The sequence below is a fragment of the Saccopteryx leptura genome, chromosome 2 (assembly GCF_036850995.1).
Source record: "Saccopteryx leptura isolate mSacLep1 chromosome 2, mSacLep1_pri_phased_curated, whole genome shotgun sequence".
Classification (NCBI taxonomy): domain Eukaryota; kingdom Metazoa; phylum Chordata; class Mammalia; order Chiroptera; family Emballonuridae; genus Saccopteryx; species Saccopteryx leptura.
Window position 1 is genome coordinate 88,367,125 of NC_089504.1, and position 24,375 is coordinate 88,391,499.

At 35.6% G+C, this 24,375-nt stretch overlaps 1 protein-coding gene across 1 annotated transcript; it reads right to left on the bottom strand.

Moving 5' to 3' along the window:
- Positions 1-5,881: 5,881 nt before the first annotated feature.
- Positions 5,882-23,952, bottom strand: EQTN (equatorin). Its single transcript, XM_066363105.1, is given in 7 exon segments — positions 5,882-6,125; positions 6,609-6,762; positions 9,775-9,834; positions 11,045-11,092; positions 20,535-20,621; positions 23,587-23,682; positions 23,922-23,952. Coding segments are annotated over 7 exon segments (720 nt in total).
- Positions 23,953-24,375: the final 423 nt, after the last annotated feature.

Here is a 24,375-nt window from a genome sequence, read left to right on the forward strand (position 1 = left end):
GGTTTGGGTGTCATTTTTGTCAACCATTCAATAACATAACCTTGTTTGATGTGTGCTTCCATTTAAAGACTCCTTGTGTAGTATTTATTGCTGAATCATTAATTGTGAACTTGTTTCAACAGCACTATGACTCATGCCTGGAGGAGGTGTATCTGGCACACACATTTTCTCTCTAAGGCACATCACAGCCTCCTTGTTCTTAGCGCAATACTTCTGGGCCATTTTAAACAGTAAAATCAAGAACAAAAAATATATATATAAATGTGAAAAAAAATGTCCTGAGAAAAGGACATTGTTTATCAGTATGAAAGCAGAAACAAGAAGGCAGTGAGTGGTGCCTTGTTCAACCTTTGCTGGGAAGGTGCACACCAGGCAATTCAAATTTTTCCATGTTTGTTTACAAAGGACCACAAAAGCACAAGTCTTGATTTTGAGGTTACAAATTAATTCTAGCAAATACGTAAATTTGAAAATACAGAATTAGCATATATGAGGATGACCTATTAATTTATGGATAAAAAGCTATGCAATAATGATATATCTGTTTTTAAATGAAAATATTAGATAATGGGGAAAAAATAAAGGAAAATGCTTACAAGTAAGAATCAATTTTCTTTTTCTTTTTTTTTAAATTAACACATTATTTTAATTTTTTTTATTTTTAATTTTTTTTTATTTTATTTATTCATTTTAGAGAGGAGAGAGACAGGAGAGAGAGCAAGGAGAGAGAGAAGGGGGGAGGAGCTGGAAGCATCAACTCCCATATGTGCCTTGACCAGGCAAGCCCAGGGTTTCGAACCGGCGACCTCAGCATTTCCAGGTCGACGCTTTATCCACTGCGCCACCACAGGTCAAGAATCAATTTTCTGACTGCCCATGTGCATCCCCTGGTGGGTAACAGGGCATAAGTACTAAAATATACTTAATGCTAGAAATAACAAGGTGTGCACCAAAACGTGTCCAGAGAGGGAAACGGAGGCAGACTGAGTCTAAATGACTTACATCAAACTTGGAAGTGTGTGCAATTCTCTCTTTTGGTCCAGAAATGTTTTGGTAATACAACATATCCATTCCATTTGCTTTTCTGAAGCCTAGTGTGGAGAAGTAACAAATTACCCAGTTGCAGCACAGTAAAGGCAAAGTTAGCATGTTTCACGGCGAACTACAGCAATCCAAGGCACAAAATACTGGGCAACTTGTTATGAAATAATTCACAGAATATAGTTTAATTTGGATAATTTGATGTGATAATATAGGTCCCCATAAAAGTTTCCTTTAAGTTGGAAAATTAGAAGTTACTGTATGTAATACCATGGCCTCTGGAAACTGTCAAATACACAAGACACTGGCAGGCTAATTACCAAGGTTTTTTTCCCTTTCATTCCTATACAGCAAGGGTAGTCAACCTTTTTACACCTACTGCCCACTTTTGTATCTCTGTAAAATTTTCTAACCACCCACCGGTTCCACAGTAATGGTGATTTATAAAGTAGGGAAGTAACTTTACTTTATAAAATTTATAAAGCAGAGTTACAGCAAGTTAAAGCATATAATAATAATTTCTTACCAAGTACTTTATGTTGGATTTTTGCTAAGTTTGGCAGAATAAATCTTTATAAAACAACTTACTATAGTTAAATCTATCTTTTTATTTATACTTTGGTTGCTCTGCTACCGCCCACCATGAAAGCTGGAATGCCCACTATTGGGTGGTAGGGACCAGGTTGACCATCCCTGCAATACAGGATGGGGCAAAAGTAAGTTTTCAATTTTTTATATGAAAAGTAATATAATAATTAATAAATAATTACATAAGAACAAACTGTTCCATGTACTCACAACTGTAAACATACTTTTGCCCAACCCTGTATATTGTCAATCACAAATATTTGAATATACTATATGCACAAGTTGTACAATATATATTCAATAGAGTTTAGAATATTTAGAGAATATGTATTTAAGGAAAATAGATTTAGAAAAAAAGATTGAAAAAAAAAACTGACCAACCTGCTCAGCATTCTCTCCCTTCCAAGCTTCACTTTCTGTGAACTCATTGAAAGTTTGAAGACGTTCTTCCTCGTGTCGTCAGCATCAGAGGAAGTAGCATCTTCAGTAAACTCCTTATCAAAATCAAATTTTGATAAAAAGATTTGGAGTTGGCTTTGTGAATATTGACATGCAGTTTCTTTTTTGTATCAGATTGTTTTTTCACGTTTTTTGCTCTTTGGATAACTTTTATCATGCTTTCTGTTCTGTATTTCTTTGTCACTGCTTCTGCGAAGCAGAAGCTACAGTTTCTTCACCTGGTGGTGAAAGATATACTTTGTTTCACCACCAAAGCTTCCTATCTCTGAAATGTGTTTTTTAACACCATACAAGTTTACATTATCTTTAATATCTAGTGAGGTTTTCATGATTGATTTTAGTGGTCTTTTTTTTTTTTTTTTTTTTTTTTTTTTTTTTTTTTTTTTACAGAGACAGAGAGAGAGTCAGATAGAGGGATAGATAGGTACAGACAGGAACGGAGAGAGATGAGAAGCATCAATCATCAGTTTTTTGTTGTGACACCTTAGTTGTTCATTGATTGCTTTCTCATATGTGCCTTGATCATGGGCCTTCAGCAGACTGAGTAACCCCTTGCTCGAGCCAGTGACCTTGGGTCCAAGCTGGTGAGCTTTTTGCTCAAGCCAGATGATCTCAAGATGGTGACCTCAGAGTCTCGAACCTGGGTCCTTCGCATCCCAGTCCAAGGCTCTATCCACTGCGCCACTGCCTGGTCAGGCAGTGGTTGTAATTTGTTACTGTTAGCATCTATTTGTATGGTTAGTTGGGCTTTATCTATTTTTTCCTCTTCTGTGCCACTGATTTAAAGATTTCTGTCCTCGAGGGATGCTCTATGTATCATTATATCCATATTCTGATGTTTGAAGCTTCTACAAAGTCTGGAGTTCTTAGAAGCAGTTATAATGGGAATCACATCTATTACAAGATCATCTTCACCAGAATCTGAAGGTTTATTTTAATTCTTATTGGTGAAACAGATATTTGGTTCTCCAGGGATGTGTGGCAATTTTCAGTAGCAGAGTTTTTCAAGTGGCTGAAGTGCCGTGTTTCAGTCTCATCCTGTTTGACTCTACATGCTCTATGTCCCTGTGGAATAATTGAGCAAGGGATCGTATTCAAGACCAGTCCCTGGACATTTGGGGTCCATCACGTACTTTCTAGGATGACTCTCATTGTTCTTTGACAGTTCATTCCACTTTTCCTTTGGAAGCAGACTATTTCCAGGATAATTTTGTCTCATAGTTGAGTCACTCAATAAGAGCAGAGGGCTTCAGGATAGCTCTTCAAGTGCTTAAGTAAACTCAGGGGCCTCTTCTGCTTTTCTTCAGCCTTGGTCTTGACTGATCTGAGTTCTTTGTCGATTCTTTCCAATTCTTCTATAGCTGCGCCTAGTGTTGTTAATGAAAGATGAGTTCTGTTTTATCTTTAGAAATCACAAAAGATGAAATGCAGGCTCCAGGATGCCCTGGAAAAATAGCATCCTATCATTTACTCTTCCAAACTCAGCTTTAAACACAGGACATTGTTATTAACAGATCAGTTCTTGGAAGGAGAATGAGAAGTCAGTGACTAGCCCTAGTGCAGAGCACCCTCTCCCCTCCCAAGAGAGACATACATGCTCTGAGGCAACCAGCCCACGCCAACCATCTCCTGAACATCACTGGGACACACCCTTCTCTGGGTTTCAGAAACTGTGTGACTGCCTATAAGGTCTGTGAAAAATGCCCCCTAAACAGTATCCCAGAGTATCCTCACTGTTGGGCACATCTCAGAACACGCTTTCTGTGGGAAGAACATGGAAGAAAAAATAAGGACTAGCACCCGCGTGTGTGAGGCTGGAAAGGTGTACTCCCAGGCACTCTGGAACAACTTGGTTGCTAGTTCCAAGGCAAATGCTTGCTCTCCTCTTGCCCATAACAGTCATTCTGTAAGAATTGCCATGAAGTAGTTAAGGTAGAGGAAAACATTAAAATTCTTCTTTGAGGCCAAAATTGGCATCAGAGAAAGGAAATACAAGGGTGTTTCAGAATGGTGAGAAATACATATGTTAAGGAGGGTTTTATGTCCTTTCAAGGGCAACAAGTCAGAGGCCCAGAGAATTGGGTTGGGAAATGCAGGCTTAGCAATGGGACAGAAAACGAGCAGGGAACAAATGAGCAGACTATATCCCCTACCCCCCAACCTACCCCCAGCCTCAGCTGTAATAACCATCTCCTCACTTCTAGACTAGCAGAAGAGAGAGAAGAAATTGGTCACCAGTAAGGACTATTTGACTCTCTTCATGTCCTTCACTGCCCCAATTCCTGACTATATTTTACAGTAATCTTCTGCGAGCTGTGCCAACTGAGACAACAAGCCAATTTAAGAAAATACAGCCATCTCTTCCAGCCATTTTAGCCACAGCAATGTTATAGTGATTAACTTTCTCACTCTACAATACCTTAGTCTTAGACAAGTTATACAATTCAAAAGGTGACTCTTACATCTATTTCCAATGAAGAAAATTCTCAGCACCTCCCAAGAATGGGCATGTTTAGTAGTTACCCCTCCCCTAAGTCCCTTCTCACCCACAGACTCAACATGGCGCCTCTGCACCTGGAAGCAGCTGCAACCACTTGCCTCACTCAGTTCCCACTGCATTTCTGGGGTCTGAACTGGCAGTACTAATGCTGGCACCCACCTCTGGGGCTGTCAGAGGGCATGGGAAATGACAAAAGTAACCGGCAGACCTCCTTTGACTTTTGTTAAAAGTTTAACTATTTACCTCCATGGATCATGCCGAGAACCTCCAGATGGACTCACATCTTAGTGTCGCCTCTAACGTGATCTTAGGCAAGGTTTCTGACTTACCTGCGTTTTTGTTCCTTGAGTTGTAAAAGCAACCTGCCTTTCCTAGGGTGGAAGAATTCAATGTGATAGAATGTTCCAAAATGCCCAGCATGAAGTAGGTGAATATTTAAGAGGGCAATGAAATCTGTCCTAAGTTCTCCCTCTCTTCCCCATCCACACATTCACCTATATCCACCTGATTCATGTCCCTAAAATTTTTCCAGTTAAAACTAATTCATCAAAGGGAAAATATATTTATATATGTCCCCATTCCACTGGTCTTCGACATAAATTGATATACTCCTGGGATGAAGGGCCTTATAAGTCACTAATAACTTGAATTAGTCTTTGAAATGCTTTGCTTTTCTCCAGGTAGAGCATAGGAGCCTGGATGCTTGGGGACAGACAGAAGGAAGGACCCTCTAAGAAAGTATGTCCGAGGACCCCCTTTTCCTTTCTTTTCTTCTGGGATACCATGTCTCAAACGTTATGGATACTTTAGAAATGGGGAAAAAAATCTTTTTTTTTCATATTGACTGTGATACAATTCAAGAATGCTAGGAGGCTTCAGTATTAATTTAGTTTCATCTCTTGATATGGTACAACTCTTTTAACAGTAAAACTAAACAGGTGTATTCTTTTTGCTTTGGTGATGGGAAGGGGGCATTGTCATGCAAGTCCTCAAAATGCCCTCAGGTTAGGTAAATAAATATTTTTCCTAATTTAAAAGTGAAACAATCTAGAGTGAATAATTTTCATAAGTCACTCTCTAGGATTACTTTTAATTGAGTTTTCCACCCCTTAAATTATTCCCTTTCAATTTTTCCATTAAATAATTTTTTATAGCTGAGAGAATTTTTATTGACTGTCTTCTTTCTAAGACACTAGAAAAATGTAAATGTCTCAGCAGAGTTTCCAAGTCATGATGTTAATGTGAGTCAAAAAGAAAAATATATTTTTCTATGACAAAAATAATTAAAGTTGTCTATTCATCAGCGGGAAACTCCTCACTCATGTAATCATCTGAGGCTGTGGAAATTATGTCCATCATTCTAGATTTTGACTTTATGTCTGTTCTTCTCTGTTCTGAAGAAGCGCCACCCAAAAATGTGTTGCTGTCAGCACTCTTAGAAAAAGATGTGTCTGATACGCCTTCCGCTGGATGAAAATAAGACAGGGATGCCAACTCTGGGTTGATGGAGTATTGTGTCTCATAGTTCTTTGTATAACTGAAAAAAGAAAACATATATCAAGAGTTGTTTTAAATTGTGTATGTTTGCAGTGCAGTTCAAAAGGCATCACAAAAATTAAAACAATGTCTGAATTCTGTCTAGTGTAAAGGTAACTTGGCAAAATGCTGTGTAAATGAATGAAAACTGATAAACCCTAAGCAGATGTGCTACTCAGAAGAGTTCACAGCCCTTTTGTTCCAAGGCTATCAAAAAAGGATGCATATCCAGATTCTCTGTCTACTTTCCAGTTGATTAGGATGATATCTATTTTCAGACAATTATTTAAAATATTGGGAAAATGTTTCAGTAGAATATCTCCTGAGAGATAGCCCAGGCTTCTTTCTGAATAGGAAAAATAGTACCAACTGAATTCTGTCTCAATAAATTTGTGAGTCACATTTTCCTGACAATCTACTAGAGAGGTGGGTGAGAGCTTCACATCATGCATGTTATAGAGATTCCAGAGGTCTGAGGACTTACTTCGTCTTCAGTTTGTACAGCAGGGCACTAGATACTGCCATGAGGATGGCGAAAAGGAAGAGGGTTGCCAATGAGATGCCCAGCATTGATTTTAACTTGGCATCGTCCCATACCCCTGCCACTTTGTCTTCATTTGTAGCATTCAAATCAGAGTCTGAGAGAAAAGAAAGAAAATGCAATGGAAAAGAGTATTTGTGTTCAGTATGTTTTTCTGGGGTAGAAAGGAGTGCAAAGCCGCTGCAGAAAGGCCTTCTACCCTCAGGAGTAGTCACTGCTCACTCCCCTATTCTCAGGCAAAGAAGGTTATCGGCGACCCCGTGTGGCTAAGTGCTCTCATCTTGGTTGGTTCATTTAACCTTCACAGCAATCCTGGGGAAGCTGTCCCGAGCTGCATTTTACAGGATTAAGGAAGTTTATGAATTTGCCCATGGCTCAGAGTTAGTAAGTGGCAAAGTCTGGTTTCAAGCTGATACTAAAATGTGAATATATAGCAGACTTTCTCTCTGACTAATAAAAACCAGTTTAAAACTCTAAAAAGATTACTATTAAAAATGTGAAATTATATATAGCCTTCAAAAGAAAAAGATGCAATTCTACTATTGGTGCATGCTTTGATTTTTACTGTAAGCTGATAGTGTACCAGATGCTTTCTCCATGAGACTTAAGAACTGAATTTGCCATGTTATTACTGAGATCAATCCTAGTGTACTTGATGGTATATAAAAAAAGAAACTTATTTAACTTTCTAAAATAAGTTATTGAATAAAAATCATGTCTGGATCCAAAGATGTCAAAAGTCTTTTTACTAAATCTGTTAATGAAAATATATCTTTACTGTCAATGTTTTTATATTTTTAAAATATATGTCTGACTTAATAGACATTTAATGGTGATTTTAAATGACCATGTTGATATTTTTTCCCCTTCCCCCCAACATCTTCCCAAAAGTTTCAAGGATTTCTATTATTTTTTAGGTTTGATGTTTTGGTAATAAGCAATGACAAACCCATGTCTTATTCTCTGAATAAAACATATTGTAATTGTCAAAGTGGAGTGGAATATATATAGTTGTCAAAGACTGGTATCTTGACTTTGAGGCAGATTATTTTGGGAATAATCAAACAAACTATGTTAAAATGAGCTATACTCCTGAATTACTCTGCTACTCCTTAAAACGGTTTTTGTAAAGAAATGTGTTTATAGCACATTTTATTTGCCAAGGTGATGGTCCAAACTGAAGAAGAGTTTGGAATTCCTCACCACTGGATATTACGAAAACTCTAATTACAAGTTTTCACTGGGTTTTATTGTTGTGAGGACTGATGTAATAATGCCTGTAAAGAATTGGAATGTAGTTAGGATATGTTCAGTGTGTGAAAAAAAGTCAATCATGCTTAATTTAATTTCCTGAAAAGACAAAATATTTCTTAAGTGGCCAAGCATTTGCAATTCATATGTATAGCTCTTCTAAACAAAGATACCTTACCCTGGCCGGTTGGCTCAGTGGTAGAGCATCAGTCTGGTGTGTGAAAGTTCTGGGTTTGATTCCCAGACAGGGGATACAGGAGAAGTGCCCATCTATTTCTCCACCCTAACTCCTCTTCTTTCTCTCTCTCTCTCCCTTTCCCTCTTTCTCTCTCTCTTTCTCTTCACTTCCTACAGCCAAGGTTCCATTGTATCAAAGTTGGCTCAGGTGCTGAGGATGGCTTGATGGCTTCCACCTCAGGTGCTAGCATGGCTCCAGTTGCAATGGAGCAACACCTCAGATGTGCAGAGCATTGCCCCCTAGTGGGCTTGCTGGGTGGATCCTGGTTGGGCGCATACAGGAATCTGTTTCTCTGCCTCCCTGCTTCTCACTTCAGAAAAATAAAAAATACACCTCACTCCATTTTCTTGAAGCACTGCAAGACAAGAAGCTGTACTTGTCAGAAAGTCCAGTGCAGAACTGGTGTGGCAGACCTGAGATACAGTGCCAGATGCTAATTCTTTCCCAATGGGTTCTTTGCAAGGCAGAGATTTGGGGGACATTAGTATGTTGACTTGTCATGAAATTTTCCATTAAAATAAGAAGTTCTTTTACTCATAAAACTATAATTAATCCATTAGTGAAAATTACTGCATTCAGCAGCAAGAGTTCTGTCAATTCATTGCTGGTGAGAATGCAGAATGGTGTAGCCACTTTGGAAAAACAGTTCAGTAGTTTCTTACAAAGCTAAAAATAGGCATACCATACAATCCAGCAAACACAAGCCTTGGTTATTTACCCAAATGAGTTCAAAATTTATATCCACACAAAAACCTCCACATGGATGTTTATAGTAGCTTTATTCATTATTGCCAAAACTTGCAAGCAATCAAGAAGTCCTTCAATAAGTGAGTGGCTAAACAAACTGCTACATTCATACAATGGACTATTAAATGTTGAAAAGACATACAAGCTATTAAAATCTATGGAGGCATCTTACATGTATATCACTGAGCAGAAAAAGCCAGTCTGAAAAGGCTACATGCAGTATGATTTCAACTATATGACATGCTGGAAAGGCCAAAACTATAGAGACAATAAAAATGTCAGTGGTTGTCAGGAGCTGGGAGACATGGGTAGGTGGAGTACAGGGGATTTTAGGGCAGTGAAACTATCCTTTATGGACATGTGACATTTGAATTTGTCAAAACTCAGAGATTTGCATTACACAAAGAGTAGACCCTAATGTAAACTATGGACTTTAGTTAATAACAATGTGTCAATATTGGCTCCTAAATGTTAAAAACTGTACCACACCAATGCCAGGAAACTGAGCAGGAGGAATATATGAGAACTGCTAACTTCTGCTCAATTTTCCTGTGAGCTTAAAAAAACCACTCTAAAAGCAAAGACTATCAATTAAAAAAGCAAACTGCATTCTATATTTTATTCATTTGCCTACTCCTCCATTTGGTTTATCTGTTTCAGGAATAGAAGTCACAAAACAGGAAGATGGAAATAGTCACCTGCAATATGGTAACTGGAGAACAGTGCTGAAAAACCATAACTTTCCTAAATAAATGTCCTCCTAATACAATGTTAGTCACCACCCTATCCTCTGACATAAACCTTACACCATACTGATACTAATATGTGTGCAAGTGTTTGTGTATTCATTTAATTGAGGTATTTTATTCTTACTTGGAATTGGTTGAAATAATTGATCTCTTGCGTCTGCATTCTCCCATGTTGTATTTAAAGCTGTTAAAACAATAAATTGGTGTTATGGTAAACAAAATTCACTTATTAAAATTGTGTGTGTGTGTGCGTGTGTGTGATATATACAGTTAATTCTTATTACTCATGGCAGTTATTTTTATAATCCTAGGGGAAATGCAGGCTTAGGTTCCTGGGAGGTCACAACATTTTCATCAACCAGTCAATTCAAAAGCTTGTGTTATGTGTGTTTATGTTTAAAGATACTTTATTTTAGTGTATATTGCTGATTCATTAAATTGAAATTACAGCCAACAGCACTGTAACTCCCACCTAACAAAGCTTATTGAACACACATTTTCTCTGTAAGATACATTACAGCTGTCTTGCACAACCAGCACTTTAATGTTATACTTAGGGGCCATTTTAAATAGCAAAATCACCAACAGAAGACACAAAATACACATAGCACTAAATAGACCACAAAAACAACACTTTATTTGCAGTATGATAGCTGGGAAAAGGAGGCAGATGTTGCCTTTCTTTACCTCAGCTGGGAACATAAACAAGAGGCAGTTAACCTTTTTTGCTGCTCTGAGCATGTCTGCACATGACTAGGAAATGCTTCAGGTATCATTAGGGGCGTTACAAATAAATCTTAGATGTTAGAACATTTTCAAACACAGAATATGCAAATAATGAAGATTGGCTGACTATAATATATATTTTATATTTATAATGCATGCATCTATGTATGTGATATTACATTTACATGTGCATATATCTTTGGTATTTACATAACATTTATACATGCATAAACATGTGATGTGTATGTTATATTTATAATACATGTTTATGCATTTATGATATATACATTAACTTTATAAATATATATATTTTGATACATGCTTTGCATTTATTCATGCGTCTCCATGTGCCTATGTGTATACTGCTCCTAACACAAAGAGGGACTGTACTGGGCAAGGGCCGGGCCTTATTTAAAATTTTTAATCATAAGTAAATTGATTGCAACATGTGTAGGAGCATAAAACTTTGGCCGGGGAATAATTAGTAAATGTGAAACACTTGATCAGCCTTCTGGGTGTGTTTTGCATTTGCTATTACATGTGATATGGCAATAAAATGTTGACATTAATTTTTAATATTAGAACTATTTACACTGATGTCAGCTTTCTTACAAGAGACTCTAGAACAATAAAACATTTTCCCAGTTACCTAACTACTATGAGTTTACCTTTAGCTAATCCTGTCCAAAATGCAGGCTCATTTGGACCATGGGTTCCTGTTTAAAAAATAAAATAGAACAGGATGACAGAATAAGATAATTTGGTTTTAGTAAGTTTGTGATAGAATATTCATTTATTGGTTTGTTAGTTTAGTCATAGGATGGTCTTAATGCTCAAGGAGCACAATTTTGAAAATGGACAAGAATCACTATTAAATATTTGTGGGATGGAAATGGCGCCGTGAGCAGCGCGTCCGACAGATCTCTCCAAAATCACAACAAATTTATCAACTAGAAACAGAAAAATTTATCCTCGGAGCATTCCGGAGTTCCACACAAACTGAAAGTGAAAGGACTGTTATCACTTGAATCTGAGAGACGAGGGTGTGGAGGAAGCTAACTACCGCAGGGACGTTCATTCAAGCCGCGGAGGGAGTGAGCCTGTGTACTATCAACAAGACCACCCTCAGATGCCAATAAGAAAGAGGAAATTGAATATTATGGATACAAAAGAAAGAGAGGTAACAGAAATAGATGTGGAAAAATCTATGGAGAAAAGACTTAACATATTGGAAGCCTTGGAGCTAAATGACAGAGAATTTAAAATAGAAATCTTAAAAATACTCAGAGATATACAAGAAAACACAGAAAGGCAATTTAGGGAGATCAGAAAACAACTCAATGAACACAAAGAATATATTACCAAGGAAATTGAAACTATAAAAACAAATCAAACAGAAATGAAAAACTCAATTCACGAGCTGAAAAACGAGGTAACAAGCTTAGCTAACAGAACAGCCCAGATAGAAGATAGGATTAGTGAAATAGAAGACAAACAACTTGAGGCACAACAGAGAGAAGAAGAAAGAGACTCAAAAATAATAAAAAATGAGAAAGCCCTACAGGAATTGTCTGACTCCATCAGAAAGAATAACATAAGAATAATAGGTATATCAGAGGGAGAAGAGAAAGAAAATGGAATGGAGAATATACTCAAACAAATAATAGATGAGAACTTCCCAAGCCTGTGGAAAGAACAAAAACCTCAAATTCAAGAAGCAAACAGAACACCAAGTTTTCTTAACCCCAACAAACCCACTCCAAGGCACATCATAATAAAGATGACACAAACCAATGACAAAGAAAAAATTCTCAAGGCAGCCAGGGAAAAGAAGAGTACAACATATAAAGGAAGGCCTATTAGATTATCATCAGATTTCTCAGCAGAAACCCTACAAGCTAGAAGAGAGTGGACCCCAATATTTAAAGCCCTGAAAGAGAGGAACTTTCAGCCAAGAATACTATACTCATCAAAGCTATCCTTCAAGTACGAAGGAGATATAAAAACATTCACAAATACAGAAAAGATGAGAGAATTTATCAGCAGAAAGCCCCCACTCCAGGAAATACTAAAGGGGGTTTTCCAACCAGATTCAAAGAACAAAAGAAAACAACACCACAAGTAACAGCTCCACCAAGAACACAATGAAACCAAACTTAAACTGTGACAACAAAGGAAAAAAAGGGGGGAGAGGATGGAGATTAACAGTAGCAAAGGACAATGAAGTGCAGAAATACTCATAATATAGGGTACTACAATGAATATGGTAGGTGCCCTTTTCATTACTTAATGGTAACCACCCTTGAAAAAACCACCACAAAAACACTTGACTTAAAAAAGGTAGCAACAGAGGAAAGAAGTATGGAACACAAACAAACAAAAACAAATGATAGAAAAACAAAAGAGAAGAGTCAAACAAGATACAAAACCAACAGAAAGCAATTTATAAAATGGCAGTAGGGAACCCACAAGTGTCAATAATTACACTAAATGTAAATGGATTAAACTTACCAATAAAAAGACACAGAGTAGCAGAATGAATTAAAAAAGAAAATCCAACTATATGCTGCCTACAAGAAACACATCTAAGCAACAAGGATAAAAACAAATTCAAAGTGAAAGGCTGGAAAACAATACTCCAAGCAAACAACACCCAAAAAAAAGCAGGTGTAGCAATACTCATATCTAATAATGTTGACTACAAGACAGAAAAAGTACTCAGAGACAAAAATGGTCATTTCATAATGATTAAGGGGAATTTGAATCAAGAAGACATAACAATCCTTAATATATATGCACCAAACCAAGGAGCACCAAAATATATAAGACAGCTACTTATTGACCTTAAAACAAAAACTAACAAAAATACAATCATACTTGGAGACCTCAATACACCACTGATGGCTCTAGATCGGTCATCCAAACAGAGAATCAATAAAGATATAGTGGCCTTAAACGAAATACTAGAACACCTGGATATGATAGACATCTACAGGATACTTCATCCCAAAGCGACAGAGTATACATTTTTCTCTAGTGTACATGGGACATTCTCAAGAATTGACCATATGTTGGGCCACAAAGACAATATCAGCAAATTTAGAAAAATTGAAATTGTACCAAGCATATTTTCTGATCATAAAGCCTTGAACCTAGAATTCAACTGCAAAAAAGAGGGGGAAAAACCCACAAAAATGTGGAAACTAAACAACATACTTCTAAAAAATGAATGGGTCAAAGAAGAAATAAGCGCAGAGATCAAAAGATATATACAGACAAATGAAAATGAAAATACGACATATCAGAATCTCTGGGATGCAGCAAAAGCAGTAATAAGAGGAAAGTTCATATCACTTCAGGCCTATAAGAACAAACAAGAGAGAGCCGAAGTAAACCACTTAACTTCACACCTTAAGGAACTAGAAAAAGAAGAACAAAAACAACCCAAAACCAGCCGAAGAAAGGAGATAATAAAAATCAGAGCAGAAATAAATGAAATAGAGAACAGAAAAACTATAGAAAAAATCAATAAAACAAGAAGCTGGTTCTTTGAAAAGATCAACAAAATTGACAAACCCTTGGCAAGACTCACCAAGGAAAAAAGGCACAGGACTCAAATAAATAAAATCCAAAATGAAAGAGGAGAGATCACCACAGACATCATAGATATACAAAGAATTATTGTAGAATACTATGAAAAATTATATGCCACCAAATACAACAATCTAGAAGAAATGGATAAATTCCTAGAACAATACAACCTTCCTAGACTGAGTCATGAAGAAGCGGAAAGCCTAAACAGACCAATCAGCAGGGAGGAAATAGAAAAAACTATTAAAAACCTCCCCAAAAATAAAAGTCCAGGCTCAGACGGTTATACTAGTGAATTCTATCAAACATTCAAAGAAGACTTGGTTCCTATTCTACTCAAAGTCTTCCAAAAAATTGAAGAAGAAGCAATACTTCCAAACACATTTTATGAGGACAACATAACCCTCACACCAAAACCTGGCAAGGATGGCACAAAGAAAGAAAACTACAGACCAATATCTCTAATGAATACAGATGCTAAAATACTAAACAAAATACTAGCAAACCGAATACAACAACATATTAAAAAAATAATACATCATGATCAAGTGGGATTCATCCCAGAATCTCAAGGATGGTTCAACATACGCAAAACGGTTAACGTAATACACCATATCAACAAAACAAAGAACAAAAACCACATGATTTTATCAATAGATGCAGAAAAGGCTTCTGATAAAATACAACACAATTTTATGTTTAAGACTCTCAACAAAATGGGGATAGAAGGAAAATATCTCAACATGATAAAGGCCATATATGATAAACCATCAGCCAACATCATATTAAACGGCATAAAACTGAGGACTTTCTACCTTAAATCTGGAACAAGACAGGGTTGTCCACTCTCTCCACTCTTATTTAACGTGGTGCTAGAAGTTCTGGCCAGAGCAATCAGACAAGACAAAGAAATAAAAGGCATCCATATCGGAAAAGAAGAAGTAAAGGTATCACTTTTTGCTGATGATATGATCCTATACATCGAAAACCCGAAGGACTCCACAAAAAGATTATTAGAAACAATAAACCAATACAGTAAGGTCGCAGGATACAAAATTAACATACAAAAGTCCATAGCCTTTCTATATGCCAACAATGAAATATTAGAAAACGAACTCAAAAAAATAATCCCCTTCACGATTGCAACAAAAAAAATAAAATACCTAGGAATAAACATAACAAAGAATGTAAAGGACCTATATAACGAAAACTACAAGGCATTATTAAGAGAAATAGAAAAAGACACAATGAGATGGAAAAATATTCCTTGTTCCTGGATAGGAAGAATAAATATAATTAAAATGACCATATTACCCAAAGCAATATATAAATTTAATGCAATTCCCATCAAAATTCCTAAGAGATTTTTTTAAAGAAATGGAACAAAAAATCATCAGATTTATATGGAACTATAAAAAACCCCGAATAGCCAAAACAATCCTAAGGAAAAAGAATGAAGCTGGGGGCATTACAATACCTGACTTTAAACTATATTATAGGGCCACGATAATCAAAACAGCATGGTATTGGCAGAAAAATAGACACTCAGACCAATGGAACAGAATAGAAAGCCCAGAAATAAAACCACATATATATGGTCAAATAATCTTTGATAAAGGGGCCAACAACACACAGTGGAGAAAAGAAAGCCTCTTCAACAAATGGTGTTGGGAAAACTGGAAAGCCACATGCAAAAGAATGAAACTCGACTACAGCCTGTCCCCATGTACTAAAATTAATTCAAAATGGATCAAAGACCTAAATATAAGACCTGAAACAATAAAATACATAGAAGAAGACATAGGTACTAAAATCATGGACCTGGGTTTTAAAGAACATTTTATGAACTTGACTCCAATGGCAAGAGAAGTGAAGGCAAAGATAAATGAATGGGACTACATCAGAACAAAAAGTTTTTGCTCAGCAAGAAAAACTGATATCAAAATAAACAGACAGCCAACTAAATGGGAAATGATATTTTCAAACAACAGCTCAGATAAGGGCCTAACATCCAAAATTTACAAAGAACTCATAAAACTCAACAACAAACAAACAAACAATCCAATAAAAAAATGGGAAGAGGACATGAACAGACACTTCTCCCAGGAAGAAATACAAATGGCCAACAGATATATGAAAAGATGCTCAGCTTCATTAGTTATTAGAGAAATGCAAATCAAAACTACAATGAGATACCACCTCACCCCTGTTAGATTAGCTATTATCAACAAGACGGGTAATAGCAAATGTTGGAGAGGCTGCGGAGAAAAGGGAACTCTCATCCACTGTTGGTGGGACTGTAAAGTACTACAACCATTATGGAGGAAAGTATGGTGGTTCCTCAAAAAACTGCAAATAGAACTACCTTATGACCCAGCAATCCCTCTACTGGGTATATACCCCAAAACCTCAGAAACATTGATACGTAAAGACACATGTAGCCCCATGTTCATTGCAGCACTGTTCACAGTGGCCAAGACATGGCAACAACCAAAAAGCCCTTCACTAGAAGACTGGGTAAAGAAGATGTGGCACATATACACTATGGAATACTACTCAGCCATAAGAAATGATGACATCAGATCATTTACAGCAAAATGGTGGGATCTTGATAACATTATACGGAGTGAAATAAGTAAATCAGAAAAAAACAAGAACTACATGATTCCATACATTGGTGGAATATAAAAATGAGACTAAGAGACATAAACAAGAGTGTGGTGGTTACCAGGGGTGGGGGGAGGGAGGACATGGGAGGGAGGGAGGGAGAGACTTAGGGGGAGGGGGAGGGGCACAGAGAACTAGATAGAGGGAGGCGGAGGACAATCTGACTTTGGGCGAGGGGTATGCAACATAATTTAATGACAAAATAACCTAGACATGTTTTCTTTGAATATATGTACCCTGATTTATTAATGTCATCCCATTATCATTAATAAAAATTTATTAAAAAAATATTTGTGGGATAAGGAGGACTTTAAAGGAAATGCACAGGTGGTAGGCATGGAGGGACCAAAATCAATTTGCAAAAGCTGGAAACTCTTCAAAAGGGAGATGATGCTTGTATGTAGGCACAGAGGACTAGGTATTGTCTGCCTGGCAAACAAGGTGAGGGTAAGCCATTCCACTGTGAGCATGCTCAGAATCACAAGGGGGCTGGGAGCTCTTGGGGCGGCAGGCAGTCTGGAATGAAGACTGTGGATAGAGCATGTGACCAGAGATGAGACTGAGAAGTTCTTTAATGGGCAGGTCATTTCAAACTTGAATGGCTAGTTAGAAGTTACAGTGTGACCTCAATTAAGTAGTGAAACTTAAATTTTTACTCCTGTAATGATATGCTCCAGATATGACTACAGTATTTTAACTTTAATATTTTGAATATTTTTTCCAGAGAATTCTTTAGTATTTTTCTCTTTATTTACTTTTAATAAATTAAAACTTTATTGTAAATGTTTAAAGATCTCAAAGAAGGGCAATACCAAGATAATCAGATTTCTATTTTAAATATATCAAACAACTGAATAAGGTTTTTATTTTTAGTAGTATTAAAGATGCAGGTGAATTTAGAGTAATTACATTAGAAACATACTTGTATTGCATGAACTGGAGAGAATGAGAGTTTCATGTGATGGCAGGTTCATTATCCTCAGTTAGACCACACATTCAATACCTTAGAGGAGAGCCATCCTGGGCTATTATGGTTTCACAGACATTTTATAAGGAACAATATTCTTGGCAGAAAAGCAACATGATGATTTTGATTTTGCAACCTCTTACTTCCAACTCCCCTCCCCCCCACCAAATAACCTTAGGAAGCACTAATAATTGACTCTATATAGAGAAAAGATTATTCTTCAAGCAGGTAGAAATTTCATACAAATTATCAAAAGTTATATTAACATATATTAAATATTTATATAAATATAAATTTATATTTAAACATATATTTGTGTATTTACATTTATACATATACTTATGTTAAATATAAGTTTGTATTTAAACATATATCTCTTAAATATATGTATTAATAATATATTTTATATAAATATATTACATATATAGCAAAGTTAGATATAAATTTATATTTAACATAAATATATGTATAAATGTAAATTTAATATATTTCATTAAAAGAAAAAAGAGCTCACTTTCTACCCCTTATCAAATACATTTGGAAATTAACCCTTAGATTTTCATAGTTTAAAAGATTGTAGTGACTTTAAATTGTAGCAGTACAAATTCTTTAAGCATGCTGTTATTTGATGAAATACTCAGAGTAGTGAAACTTAAATTTTTACTCCTATAATAATATGCTCCAGGACTGACTACATTGTATTAACTTTAATACTTTGAGTTTTTTTTCCAGAAGAGTCTTCACTGGGCTTTCCAGTAGGTGATGTAGTTGTTTTGTTGACGAGTTTATCTAGGAAGATGGATAATGGATTATCAGCATATGAAAATATTGACATCTGTGATTAGGCATATTTTTAAGCTAAAAAGTGTAACAGAGAAAAGGAGAGAGGGGGAGAAAAAACCCCAGAAATATGTTGACAATTTTTTGAGGTAACTTAGAGGAGGGGAAAGAAAAATAAAGTTTTGCCCGAGTTATGCTTATGATTGGGAAGAGAGGGGAGAATCTGGGGTCATGAGGCCAACAGCTTCCTCTGGGTAAGGAAGGTCTGGATTAGACAGGTGGTCTCAGATTGTTCTTGCATAAGCCTTGAAGTGATACTATCAGTCCAGGATGGTTGCTGTTCACCATAGGGACATAAAAAGGGAGGCAGCATCAGTTTCATACATAAAGCATATGTTTGCTACTCAAAACAGAGTTTTGGGTATAAAGATTTGGGGCTACCAATCAAGGATTTTCAGGCCTGATTTGATACATCTCTCAGTCTATAATGTGTCCATCTGGAAGTATGTCTATAAGAGTGTATTCAGAGACAGCTGTGACTGGAGGACCATATTCCTCCCCCCTCTCCCCCCAATGAAACTGGCAGGAATTTGGTTAACTTTGCTTAGAACGGGACTCAGTGAGGTTCCACTTGCAGTACAGGCAATCCCACTGCAGGAGGAGCTCTACCCAGAGGCACAATAAATTCAGACTGAGTCAACAGGCAGCACCATTACAGGTGTCCTGGGGGCAGGAAAAGATGGAAAAGAGAATGTTACTGGAGTTGATACATTCAGGCAGGACTAGAATAATTGGTCAGAAATCCTTCAACTCTGCTGTGCAACCTTCTTACTCTGTTTTGGAGAAAGTGTCTGGCTGGCTTCAGCTACTTTCCCTCAGAATGTGAGGGACTAACAGAATTGCTATTCAAAATTATTCTGGAGATTTCAATTTCCTTCAGAGTCTTGCTCCTCTTGAATTGTCCCATTTGTGTCAGCACATCTCCCTCTGTCAGAGCCCCGTTTAAAATGGCAACAACTTATTCCAATCCAACTTTCTCTGACAACCCTTTGTGGACCTGAATTATGGAGATATAAGTTAGGGTTTTGGAATCTCTTCTATGGGTTCTCAATAAACTATCTTTTAAGGCAGTGATTTTCAACAGGTGTACCACAAGAGGCACACCTGTCTGCCGCAAGAAATTTTAAAGCATGCAATACCTGACTATTTAGTCAGAGGCACCAAGCTCTTTTCTCTTAGATTGTCAAATTAAAAAAAAAATGACAATAGCTGGCACAACAATAGCCTATCAAGTATGAATGAATCAAAATTAGACCATTTTTTTTTGTCAGATTGGCAAACAACATATTTTTGGTGTGCTGTAGAATTTTAGTAATTAGTTTGTGTAGCATGAGATGAAAAAGTTTGAGAATCACTGTCCTAAAGGAATTTGAGGTACATGTCTGTTTTCTTAAACAGACTGTCTTGTTCCAAACAACTCAAGAGGTTATTTGTTTGAGTTGTACAAGCAAAATTCCCACGAGTCAGCTAATCAATGTATGCCCTTGAAATATCCCTGTCTCATTTATGCCCCAAGGTTTGAAATTGCTCAAAAGTTTCATAATTGTCAAGTAGCTTTATTAATTATTAGGCTTACTGAGTCTGTCTTTTACTAATATTGAAATTGAGAAACATTCTCTCCTATTTGATTTCTTCTTCTTTTCTTTGTATGCTGTTTTGTGCTTGTGTGTTTTATAGATGTGAGCTGTCATATGCTAAGGTAAGAGATGTGTTATATGTATTTTGGAGACTTTTAATGGCTTCACAGTCATCTATCAAATAGTTATACTTGGTAGAAAGGTGCAAAAAGGAACTATTGTTTGATACTGAAAGTATAAAACAAAAAGGAGCAAAAATATGGGACTAAGAAATACTAAGTTTAGTTTAATTTTTAATTTCCATGCAAACCAAAAATATGAGTCTAAGAAATATAAGAACCTCCTCACTTTCTGAATTTATCAGTGCAATCAAGAGAAGGACTCTCCTTATTTAGAAACTAAGATTCCTGACATTAGCTCCACTAAGATCATTTTCCTACCCAATACTCTCTGGTGCTGTTTAAAATCTTGCTTTAAAGGCTTTCCTTATTTGCAATGGTGCCTTTCGGTACTTACAGTTTTTTAGAGCAATGTTCAAATCCGTTGTTGCTTTAACAGATATTTCAGACTCCGTGCCATTTGGATTTTGTGTTGTGAACACATCTAAAAACGTAAGACAAAAGTTTTCAGCTGCTAACTAAGTCACTTTTTGTTCCTTTACATTTCTCCTCATCTTATTAAAAAAATATGCAATGAGTAATTTCAAAAACAGAATAATAAGCCTGACTAGTGGTGTTGCAGTGGATAGAGTGTCTACCTGGGATGCTGAGGTGTCAAGGTTGAAACCCCGAGGTTACATGCTTGAGCATGAGCTCACTGCCAGCTTGAACATGGGGTCACCAGCTTGAGCATGGGATCATCAACATGATCCTGTGGTTGCTGGCTTGAGCAAATGGGTCACAGGTTCGGCTTGAGCTCCCGGGTCAAGGCACGTATGATAAACAATCAATGAACAACTAAAGTGATGCAACTATGAATTGATGTTTCTCATCTCTCTCCCTTTCTGTTTTTTTCTCAATCTCTCTCTGCCCCCAACTCTTGCAAAATATTAATAATAATAATAATAATAATAATAAAGTATTTGAGATATTCTTCATCAGGAAGGGTACAGGTCAAAATTAAATTCATGGGGTAAAAAAACTAAATTAGTATCTTTTTGCTAAATGACTTTCTAAAAAAAAAATTATTGAGGATTTTATGGAAAAATATATTTAGAGTATAATAGGTATCAAAGTAGATTTGTAGATATGTAATGTTATCACTGTATTGACTTTATCAAAAAGCTAAGTAAGAAGCATTTATTTGCCCTTGAATTCTTTGTTGGACTATGGAACAGTTCAGCTTAAAAAGCATATACTTCACCTGACCAGGTAGGTGGTGGCACAGTGGATAGAGCGTCGGACTGGGATGCAGAGGACCCAGGTTAGAGACTCTGAGGTCACCAACTTGAGCACAGGCTCATCTGGTTTGAGCAAAGCTCACCAGCTTGGACCCAAGGTTGCTGGCTCGAGCAAGGGGTTACTAGGTCTGCTGAAGGCCCACGGTCAAGGCACATATGAGAAAGCAATCAATGAACAACTAAGGTGTCGCAACGAAAAACTGATGATTGATGCTTCTCATCTCTCTCCATTCCTGTCTGTCTGTCCCTATCTATTCCTCTCTCTGACTTTCTCTCTGTCTCTGTTAAAAAAAAAAGAGAAGCATATACTTCAATAACAATCAAGGTCTCATATCTATATTCATATTCACAAAAAGAATCCTGCTCCTAAGAGTAGTCAGTGGGATCGGTTATAATTCAAACTAATGGGTGTTTCTACTCCATCAGAGTCAAATAAATCCAATAAAGATGGCTGTCTAAACATATGCGAATTTAGATAAAATTAAATGCAAGTTTCACATCAGTAGGAAATTGTTAGAAATTCATCAATTCTCCTTGAAAAATATTATATAAACTTTTAATACTTTTCATGCCATATATCAAAATAATTGGATTTAAAATCTAAGAAGTAAAAACAAAAATATAAAACTTAAGAAAACTAGTAATTTAATATCTAATTGGCTTAAGTTCTATCTAAGCAAGATATAAAAAATAGAAATTATAAATTAATAAAAATAATTTTATAAAGTTTAAAATTTTCTCTTTTATTAAGATACATAAACAGGTTTAAAGATAAACAACAGCCTGGGAGAAAATACTTGTTACTTTTACCATAAAGAAATTATCAATATACTAAATAAAAAAAGAGCCCTTACAAATAAATGAAAATACAATCTAATAGAAAAATGGACCAAAGATCAAAACAGACAAATCACAAAAGTAGAAATTAAATGCCCAATAAATACAGGAGAAAATTACTCAACTTCACAAGTAATCATGGTACAAATTAAAACACTAATGAAAATTTCTCGCTTATTCATGAAACAATTAACACTGTTTATTGTAGATGAGATTGTGGAGCATTCTTGGGGTATGCAAATTAGTAGACTCTTTTTGCAAGGTAATGTGGTGGTATCTATCAATATTTTAAAGGATTTATTCTTTATGCAGTAATAATAGTGCTTCATATCTATCCAAAGAGAGATATATTCAAGAATGTATGAGAAGACTGTACAATGCACTAAATGTATATATGTCTTTATAAGATAGTGGATAAATGACAGAACATCATTTTATTCAATATTATGTGTCCATTAAAAACAATGAGGTAAATGGGAAAAGAGTTCCAGTGTTGTTAAATAAGAAAAGTCAGTCACAATACAATTCTTTATTATGATTCCACTTATATTTTTTTATAAGTGTGTGCGTGTAAAAAAGATTTATTGCTTTAATCAAAGTAATCATCAAGTTCTTGATTTATTTCTGTCTGGCTAATGCAAATAGAGGCACATCCTGAAAACGAAACGATTGCATCGTCTCGCACATTGTAGAGGGCGTGGTGGTGGACGGATCTGCCACCACCCCTGACTCTGCTCCTTGGTTGCTGTGAAACCTGGCCATTCACCTCTCTGAGCATCAAGGCTTTTTTTGTTGTTGTTGATTTTTTTTTTTACATATGAGAAAGGGATAACAATTCATCAAAGAAAAAATAAAAATACAATTTATGGATTATAGTTTTCAAAGTACTTGAGTTTATATGTATTTCTGTTTATCCTTCGATTAATATTAATAAAGAACCCAATATAACTAAATTTAATGTTAATTTTAAAAAAGTTTTAATAGTTTCTTACAAACTTTTCACTTTTTAGAATGCTGGACCTTACAAGAACATGGAAAGAAAGCCACTATGAGGGATGGTGAATAAACTCAATTGTTACTCACATGAATAAATAACCATAATGCTACAATGAAGCCTATGTTAATTATACACAATTACCAAGAGAAACTTGTTAAACTTCATAATATCTCATGAAAAAATTTCAAAAAATAAAAATTTTATTTTACACACTGAAATATTTTTATTTATAAGACAAACAATTATAGTTTTAAAAACTATATGGTTATAGTTTTAAAATCAAACCAACATAATCAGCTTTTGTATATGTATTGCTATTAACTTTAAAGACTTACATTCTTTTACATCTTTAAAATTGTTATTTTTGTCCTTAGCTGGATTATCTTTAATTTCTTTATTTTCTTCATCAATTAAAGATTCCATAGCAAACTCTGAAAAAAAGTATGACACACCATAAACCAGACATATGTTAATTTCTTTTAGTACATTCCTTTTCTAACCACATTATTTTACAAAGAATTTGAGGCAGAGATTTAAATTCTAAATTATACATATTTCCAACAATAAACTTTATTTCATCCCATAGAAAATTGCTACATACCAATTTTCTAAGATAATGGGTCATCTTTCTTACCTGTTATGTCTGTGTAACCTTTAAATGCTTACTTACCTTCCTGATTAGAAGTCACATCAATAATCATTGAGGAAAAAAAGGCAGATAAAAAAATAAACAATATGAAATTCATTGGGATGATGTGATTTATCCAATAGTGTACTGTGTCTCTGCAGTTTCCTTCCTATTGTCCAGAAGGTTCTCACTAGCTAAGACATTATGACATCACTGCCCAAGGTTGCAGTTTCTAAATGCTCTGTGACTCAGTCTGATGTCTATTTTATCTTTTGTACTATAACGGTCTTTAGTTTTTCTGTTTGTTTGTTTTTTGTTTTTGTTTTTTTTAATTTTAAGGGTCTTTAGTTTTAAAAAATAAACTATTATAAGATCTTTTTTTTTAATTAAGAAATAATATTTTCATGAAACAATGTGAATTATTGGCCCCTGGATTTTACTTAAATTAATTTTTTTTCAATTACAGTTGTAACTCAATATTATAATAGTTTCAGGT